Source organism: Rhea americana, unplaced genomic scaffold, assembly GCF_003343005.1.
Source record: "Rhea americana isolate MKP2758 unplaced genomic scaffold, rheAme1 scaffold_973, whole genome shotgun sequence".
NCBI lineage: Eukaryota > Metazoa > Chordata > Aves > Rheiformes > Rheidae > Rhea > Rhea americana.
In genome coordinates, this window is record NW_028187170.1 from 1 (window position 1) to 9095 (window position 9095).

The following is a 9095-nucleotide window of genomic DNA, read 5'->3' on the forward strand; positions in this document are numbered from 1 at the left end:
AGGTTGTGGGGGGGGCTCAGCACCCTTGGGGACTGGGGGGGGGAGTTTCAGGGGGCAAAGCTAGGCCCTGAGGGGCAGAAGTGTGTCTGGGAAGTGCTGGGGTTGGAAAGGTGCTGGGCTGCCTGCCCAGGCAGGACCCGAGAGGTTCAAATTCATCGTCTTGTCTGTGGTGACAGAGACATTCAGGGTTTTTTGGGGGGCACGTGTGAGGGCAGGATCCATTGAGATTCCTGCAGCGGTGACCAAGCCCTTCTTCAGAGGGACTTTTTCTCGGCTGTGCCACAGACGCGTGTAACTTGGGGCGAATAAAGAGATCTCAGCGGCTTTTGCCAGTGGTGCAGATGCCGTATTGAAACAAACCCTTCTCGCCCACCAGGAGAACTACGACGATCCCCACAAGACACCTGCTTCCCCGGTGGTTCACATCCGGGGGCTGATCGATGGCGTCGTGGAGGCCGATCTCGTGGAGGCTCTTCAGGAATTTGGTCCTATCAGGTGAGGTGTCGTGTTGAGCGATTGGAAGAGCCCAACGGGAAGTGCCCGTGGCGGTTACCGCCGGAGCGGTCGCTGGCGTGTCGCTCTGACCGAGCCGCTTCCCTGCCCTAGTTACGTGGTGGTGATGCCCAAGAAGAGACAGGCCTTGGTGGAGTTTGAGGATATTCTTGGCGCCTGCAACGCTGTGAACTACGCAGCGGACAACCAGATCTACATTGCCGGTCACCCTGCTTTCGTTAACTACTCCACCAGCCAGAAAATATCCCGTCCTGGGGACACGGATGACTCCAGGGGCGTCAACAACGTTCTGCTCTTCACCATCCTCAACCCAATCTACTCGATCACGACGGTGGGTGAAGCATCCGGGACAGGGTTCGCTGGGTGCTGTAGGGACAAGAGCAGCGTAAAAGGGGGCAGGCGGCTGTTGGCGTCGCGGTGTAGATGAGAACAGCTTGTCCTGATAACGGAGCGCTTTAACGCGGGGCTGTTTGAGGGGTGGGCTCCTGGCGGGGTCTTAACTGCGACTGAATCTCCTCCGGGCCTGCTGGTGGTCTCGGCTCTGCTCCTCCCGTTTCCAAAATGGTGTTTGCGCAGCCAGGCAGGGGATCTTCCCTCCTAGTCTTAGGACCTGTCGCTTTGCGGGTGGCTTGTGCCTCGTGTGGTGCGTGGGGTGGTGAAATCCGGCTGTAGCGCTGCAGCAGACACAGCCGCGGTCTCCCGTGGACGGCTGTTGAGCCGGCGGGCCTGGCTGTCGCGGTGTGCGTCGGCCGGATTCCTCATGCCTCTCCTCTGTCCCGCAGGATGTGCTCTATACCATCTGCAACCCCTGCGGCCCTGTGCAGAGGATCGTTATCTTCAGAAAAAACGGAGTCCAGGCCATGGTGGAATATCCTTCTGTGCCCCGGGGGGCTCTTGGGGCTCCTTGGTTGTTCGTTGGTGTCGTGCGACTCCGTGTCTGAGCCCGTCTGTCAGACCTGACCGGTGTTGGGGCACGTTGGCTGCGGTAGCGGGACCCTGTCTCCAGCGTGTCCCGCTCGGGGTGATGTCCCTGGTGGGGAGGGAGCTGCGGGTGGGAGYTGCACTCGCCCCTCGTCGAGGGAGTCCTGAATCGCCCCTTCTCCCTGGGTCCGACGCTGCGGCATCCGTGCCGCTCTGGGAACGACTCGCGGGACGGGCGAAGCCGTCGCTTGCGCAGCGCTTCCGATCGCGACGCTGAGCTGGCGGCCGCGGCAAGCCCCTCCTGTCCGCGTGGCGTGGTCGAGGTGATCCTRCTGCTCCCGGACGGAGAAACCCGCGTGGAAAATGCCTCGTTCCCTAAACTTCCTTAACGCTACGAACGTTCGACTCCGTGCAGAGCGCGCAGCGAGCCAAGGCGTCCCTCAACGGGGCTGACATTTACTCCGGGTGTTGCACTCTGAAGATCGAATACGCCAAGGTAAGCGTCCCCGCGAGCTCGGGTAGGGACGCGGTGCCCGTGTCGCACGCGGGCCTCGGACGAGTCCAGGTATYGCAGGTAATTGGAGCAGTGTAATTAGACCTCATTAGACCTTTTTTTAAAAGCGTTAATTTTAAAAAAGGAGATGCTTTCCTATCAYTTGGCCAACAGCAGCCTGGAGCGGAATGGAGATAATCCCTGCTTTCTTGGTGAGGTAGTTGAGCACAGTTACACAGTCATCACTGGCTGAAAAACCTGAACAATTGATTGAAAAGCTCATTTTTCACTCAGTTTTATTTTTGCGCCGCTGTTGGGCACAGCCTTGCCTTGCGAAGCCGGAGAGGGAGCTGGGATCCCTTCTGAGAGGGCTTGGGTGAGGGTTTGGGGAGAGTCGGATCGTTTACGCAGGCTCGCGCCGCCTCTGTGACTGCTGCTTCCTGCAAGGAACTTGTTTGCCCGGAGGCTGGCGGTTTGTCGAGGGATCCTCTGAGACCGCGGAAGGCCGAACGGAGCAGTAAACCCCTTGGCTTTCTCGCGGGGTGAAGCTGTTCTCGTGCTGACGGCGTGCGTGTGCGTCTTTTCTTCCAGCCCACGCGCCTGAACGTGTTCAAGAACGACCAGGATACCTGGGATTACACAAACCCCAATCTCAGCGGACAAGGTAATCTCCGATGAACTGCTTTGTAACTACACACAAAGCTGCTGCCAGTTGACTAGAGCACCTCATATAGCGATCCACGTTATGTAATGCCATTAGCCTGCCGTTACCTTCAGTCAGAGCTGGTGTAGGCTGGTGCACGGCGGGGCGACAGTTGAGGTGGGGAAAGTTAATGTGAAAACTGAGTGGTGATTTGCTAGGGATTTCTCTTGATGGCTTGTACCGCGCATTTACTGTCGGGGAGGCATCAGTCAGGCRCTTGAAACGAAGGAAATCTCTGCACAAGTGTTTTTTTTATTATTATTTTTTATTTTATTAAGGAGTCTCTAGTGGTTTGGGGGGAAAGTGCCATTGGTTTCTTGTGTGGGAGCCGGACAGCCTGCCCCGCTGCCGGCTCTTTGCTTGCCTCACCTGCAGAACTGGAGCTGGTTTACCAAAACGGGGCTCTTGGCTGTGTCGCCTTCCTTGAGCTGCTACAGCTGAAGGGCGAGTTGGAAACGACCCTGGGCTGGCAGGGGGAGGCACCGGGCTTACGAACACGCGTGCGTGTAAAACCACAAGGGAAACGCCGGTTCCCTTAAGTTCAAAAGGGGAAAAAAAAAGTTGCCCTCCTCCCCCCCCAAAAAAAGAGCCCCGCTGTGCTCCTGCCCACGAGATTTCCCGGGATTGGATGTCTTCCTCTCCCAAACTGGGTGCGGAGAGTTAGCAGCCCAGAGGCTGGGTGCGACCGCTAACCGGGATGCACACGGGGCTTCCGTGGAAGCCGCGGCCCGCGGTGYCGGGCTGCGCGGGGTTAGCCAGAGCTCGTGCTTCGGGCCTCGAAACTTGGGGGCGCGGAGCCGGAGGAGTGCTGTAGTGGCCAAGCTCTGCTGGGGCAGCGTTTCTCCGTCGGCAGGGCTGGCCGCGTCTAAGGAACGGTACCAATTTGCTTGGCAGCACTTGTCTCGCTTCATATTTTAAAGCCGGGGTGTCAGCTCGCAGAGGCCTCGATTTGGCCCCACGGGTCGGACGGCGGCTCCGGCGCTCAAAACGGGGGATTGGGGGCGGCGGGGAGGAGCTCGCTGGGGTCCCGCCGAGGAATCTGTCGCGTTCCCGAAGCGGGGAGCCGGCCTGTCCTCTGCCACGCTGCACTCGCTTCCAGAGGCCGCCGCTGATCCCCCGCGAGCCGGGAGCTCCGGCTCTCTGGGGCAGCGTGTCGGGCGCTGCCGAGCGGTCGCTGCCGGGCCGCTCTGCAGGCGCCGTCTCGTGGACACCCCTGCTTTTAAAAGATGAAAARCCGTTAATGTGCTGAAGCAAGCAATGGCATTACATGACTTAACAAAAACAAGAGACAAATCTCTCCTCCAAGGCACATACCTAGAAGATGTGCAGAGCTGCAGGGGCTAGTTGCAGGGCTGTGCATTGATTTAGATGCATCGTGGCTTGCCTGACACGAGGCTGGGAGTCGGGGCGGGGGGTGCAGTAACGTGGCCTTTCCCAGCTCTGAGCAGTTATTGCACATAAACCCCGGGGACCGTACTACAGCGGAAGTCCCGAATTGGCCGTGACCTGCCTCTGCACATTCCTCACACCACACAGTGTAGAAACCTTACTAGCTCTTCCTGGAGAAAACACGCAGCATCCAGAAACAAGCAGCAGCTTGAGCTCATTACATCAAGAACACAACACCGTGGTCCAAGGACTATCTACAGCACAGAGAGAGAGAGAGAAAGAGGCGCAGCATGCCACAGCAGACATTACTTTTACTTACCAAAACCAAACCAAACTGAACCCAAGAATGTACACAGAACTAGAAAACACAGACCCGAGGGTCCTCAAAACAAGCCCAGCAGCGCTCTTATCGGAGAACGGAGTAGATCTGAGGCCCTCCAAGACATAGGATTGCTCTCAACACGGTTTGGTTTGGGAGGGCAGTTCCTTTGCTTATACTTTTTCTCCTGCAGTCCTCAACTGCCACCATATCAGCGCCAAGTGGAGAAAAAAACCAAACAAAACCCCAAAGGCACACAGATCCCTAAGAGGCTGTAGCTGGGGTGTGCAGTCTGGCACACGCACGCGTTCGGGGCCACTTGAGCCGAGACACATTTCCATTACAGAGGAGACACGCACACTGGAAAGAACTACACAGAGCCAGAAGCACCATTTTGTTACAGCACAACACAAATTCAGGAGGTGAAACACGGAGGAACACTCTCATTTATCACACCTTTATGTCCTCTGTCTTGGTATCTTCTGAGGACAAAACATCTGTGAGACCTTTTTAAAGATTTTACTTTTTTTTTTTTTTTTTTTTTTTAAAGAAAAATTGTAGCGGTTTTGTGCCTTTGACCTGTATTTATGACTCTGAAACCATGTGATGCAGGGTCGCAGTGTATGTTTGATGGGACGCCATCTTTCAGAACTGTGCTAACTCACTCTTGAAGCGTCCAATGGTAAGAGAAATACAGAATTTTTATATGACAATGGACATTGTACTTTGTACTCCCGCTGTAAGTAGCCCTTTTCAATCTTTGTAATGACTCGGAATAAACCTGTACGAAACACGGTCGTTTAAAGGGAAGAAAAGAGCAATTGTACGGTGACATGAACGTGTTATGCCTTGTACGTGATGGCTCGTTTTAACCTATTACTGCTGTTGCTTTGCTGCCGTGCCTGTATCAGTCTCACTCCCTCTCCCTTTTGTCAGAGCGGGGAGATGTCTTGCCACTTGTTTTTATTTTGTTTTCTGTATTTTTATTTTCTTCTTTTTATTGCTATCTAGAAACTTAGCAGCGTCTCGGAGGCTGGGGGCACGGAGTGGGGCACTCCTTTATTTATTTAATTCTCCCCCCCCCCTTTTTTTCCCCCCTTGCCTTGTTGTCAAACCTCCTTTGTAGCCAGCTCGGAGAAGGGCCCGGCTCTCCGCGGGGGACGGCGCGGGCAGCCCCTTTTCCTTGGGGCTCCGGCCGCCTCCCGCGGCGCCGGGCCGCGTCCGCGCGAGGGAGGGAACGTGGGGAGGGTCGGACCGAGCGATCGGATCCGCGGCGGCAGCTCGGAGCGACGCCGCCCGCTCCGGTTTCGCTCTGGACCGGGCTTCCCCGGCCTCGGGGGAAGAGGGGGGAGAGTCCCGGTCCCTGGTCGGAGGAGACGAGGGTCCCGGGAGCGTGGCTGGCCCCGGGGACGGGGGAGATCCGAGGATGCCCCGCGGGAGCGCGGGGCGGCCTCCCTCCCTCCCTCCCTCCCCGGCGGCCCGGCAGGGATTTTGCGGCCGAAGAGGGGGCCGGGAACCGGCCCGAYTGGCCTCACGGTGACGCTCGTGCGTGGTGCCTCCGCTCTCGGGTAGCTCGGGAATCCCCGGCGCCTCGCCGCAGGTCGTGGTTTAAGCGTTAAGGCCTCGGAGGAGCCCGGCGCGCCCAGGGGAACCTGGCGCGAAGCCTTGGGTGCGTTCTCCTCCCCGACGTCGGTTGTAACCTGTGCTTCTGCCCGCAGGCGACCCGGGCGGCAACCCCAACAAGCGCCAGAGGCAGCCCCCGCTCCTCGGAGACCACCCCGCGGAGTACGGTAGGGCCCTGCCGGGGCTGAACGGGCGAGGTGTAGCATGTGGTGGGGGGCGTCTCCAACCTTCTTTCTCCCCCCATCCGCTTCCGCAGGAGGACCCCACGGCGGATACCACGGGCACTACCACGACGAGGGCTACGGCCCGCCGCCGCCGCACTACGAAGGGAGACGCATGGGCCCTCCGGTCGGGGGGCACCGCCGGGGGCCCAGCCGCTACGGCCCCCAGTACGGGCACCCGCCTCCCCCGCCGCCGCCCCCGGACTACGGCCCCCACGCCGACAGCCCCGTCCTCATGGTGTATGGCTTAGACCAGTCCAAGATGAACTGCGACCGGGTCTTCAACATTTTCTGCCTCTACGGAAACGTGGAGAAGGTAAGCGGAAACCACGGCGGCTTCCCGAAGCCCCGGGGGCTGAGGTGACCCCTCCGAGGGGTCTGAGCGATGGGCGCCGAGGGCGTTTGGGGCAGAGGCCGCGCTGCCAGGTCCGCGGAGGCGGCAGGCAGCTCTCGAGACGGTCGTCCTCCTGCAAACGGTCGCTTCGGCGGCCCTGAGGGAACATCGCTCTCGAGACCTTGTGCCGGGTCGAGAAAGGYCTTGGTCTGGGAGGCGGGAAGGGCCTTGGTTTGGGAGGGAGGAGGTTGGGCCCAGCTTTTCCCAAGCGCAGGAGGTAGCTGGAAGGACCCGGATACCTGGCTGTCTCCGCGCTTGACCGCGGTGCTTCGCTTCCAGGTGAAGTTCATGAAGAGCAAGCCGGGAGCAGCCATGGTGGAGATGGCGGACGGCTACGCCGTGGACCGGGCCATYACCCACCTCAACAACAACTTCATGTTCGGGCAGAAGCTGAACGTCTGGTAGGTCGGCGCGGCGGCCGCCCGGGAGGGCCGGGCCTCGCCGGGAAGCGCCGTGCTGAGCCGCCGCGCCTCTCCCCCGCAGCGTGTCCAAGCAGCAGGCCATCATGCCCGGACAGTCGTACGGGCTGGAGGACGGTTCCTGTAGCTACAAGGACTTCAGCGGCTCCCGCAACAACCGCTTCTCCACCCCCGAGCAGGCGGCCAAGAACAGGATCCAGCACCCCAGCAACGTGCTCCACTTCTTCAACGCTCCCCTGGAAGTGACGGAAGACAACTTCTACGAGGTAGGCGCTGCGCCTCGGGCCCGGGGCCGTTGCGGCCGAACGAGTCGCCCTCCTTCCCCCAACCCAAATCTCTCCTAGATCTGCGACGAGCTGGGCGTGAAGCGGCCGTCCTCGGTCAAGGTGTTTTCGGGCAAAAGTAAGTAGCTTTGGGCAGGGAGCCGCCTCGCGAGAGGCGCCGCAGAGGCGACGGGGCCGTGCGCGTGCCCCCCGCTGCTCCCTGCCCCGGGGCCGGGGGCGCGAGCGGGAGGGCAGGGCGGCAACGCCGCTGGCAGCCGTCGGGCTGAGGAAGGCTCACGCGTCCGCAGGCGAGCGCAGCTCCTCCGGCTTGCTCGAGTGGGAGTCCAAGAGCGACGCGCTGGAGACGCTCGGCTTCCTCAACCACTACCAGATGAAGAACCCGAGTAAGTGAACCGGGAGGAGAGGGAACCTCCGCGTCCCGGGGGTGGAGGGGGGACGAGGCGGTGCCGGTTTTACCGGAGGAAACCACCGACGCGGTTTCCCGGCGGCGCTGGGACGCGGTGCGCCGTCGGGAAGCATCRGTGCYCCTGCTCCCGCTGGGTTTCTCAGCCGTGGGTTAAAAATGACCTCGAGCGACAGCTCTAAATCCGCCCCTTCGGAGAGGAGCGGACCTAAAAAAAAAAAAAACCTCGTAAGGCCCCCAAACCCCGCGCCGCCGCTGTGCTAATGTCCCCCCACGTGTGTTTTCCCCTAGATGGGCCGTACCCGTACACGCTGAAACTCTGCTTCTCCACCGCTCAGCACGCCTCGTAAGGGGCGCCCGAGCCGGCCCGCCGGCGCCGGGGCCTCCCGCGCTCCGCTGGGCTGCGCCGCCCTCCCTGTATTCCTTTTTTTTTTTTAAAAAAAACGCTCGAGTTTAGTAGAGGCTGCCCCTTAGCGGAGGCGCGGGGAGAGGCCGAGGCGGCTCCCGGATAACCTTCGATTTTTAAAAAGAAAAATGATTGTACATGTGATTTGTTTCCTGTTCCTTTGTGCTGCCTGTGCTGTCGGCACCTTTCAATAAAACAGTTTGGAAAACGAAAGGCTGCACGCCTGGTGCTCGCAGCGGAGGGGTGTGTGTGTGTTGGGGGGGGGGGGATCCCGAAAAGCAGCTGCGTCTCGCTGCGCTTCGTTATTTTGGGGTTAAAAGCTGGGATTAACGGCTTGGCGTGCCGTGGGGCTGCTTCACGAGGTGTCAGGCCCTTCGGCGTGGAGGTTCTGGGGTGGGTTTGAGGGTTTCAGGGTGGAAAGGCTGGGGAGGGGGTTTCCTTGTTAAGCAGCAGCCCCGGGGGGGGCGCCAGGACCGGGGGGGGAAAGACAGCGGAGGGTTTGGGGCCTCCCACATGGCCGCCCCCTGTGCCTCGGTAAGGGAGCCGCTTCCGCCTCGGTAAGCGAGCCGCTTCCGCCTCGGTAAGGCAGCCGCTTCCGCCTCGGTGGGGGAGGAAATCAACTTCCGCCTGTTTAGGAGACTACTTCCGCCTCGGTAGGGAGCGGAAGCGGGAGGTATCTCGCCGCCATCTTGGAGGCGCTGCGCAGCGCGGGCCGGGTCACGTGGCGGGAAGGGGCGGCGCTCTGTGCCCGCCCTCGCTGGTTCCCTCCCCTTCCCCACCCCCGCGGGAGGACCGTGCGGGACCTCCATGGCGGCGGCCGTTTGGGGCCTCCGGGGGCTGCTGGGGAGACGTGAGTGGGGGCGGCCCGGGGCTCCCGGGACCCTCCACCGAGCTCGGGCCCCGCCACCAGCCCCCCCTTGACCTCCAGGGCTGCCTCGCMCCCCGCTGTGACCCTAAATTAGCCTTGACCTTGCCCTTTGACCCCCCAAATCTACCCCGTGACCCCC

The 9095-nt window shown here is 60.6% G+C and overlaps 1 protein-coding gene across 1 annotated transcript; it reads left to right on the forward strand.

Annotated features, from left to right (window-relative positions):
* Positions 1–301: 301 nt before the first annotated feature.
* On the forward strand, positions 302–8301 carry HNRNPL (heterogeneous nuclear ribonucleoprotein L; the record flags this gene model as incomplete). The annotated part of the gene is made up of 12 exons (XM_085325439.1): positions 302–495; positions 607–844; positions 1296–1381; positions 1834–1930; positions 2519–2591; positions 6057–6128; positions 6218–6498; positions 6856–6977; positions 7060–7261; positions 7340–7397; positions 7567–7662; positions 7974–8301. Coding segments are annotated over 12 exons (1578 nt in total), but the record flags the coding sequence as incomplete, so codon positions are not given.
* Positions 8302–9095: the final 794 nt, after the last annotated feature.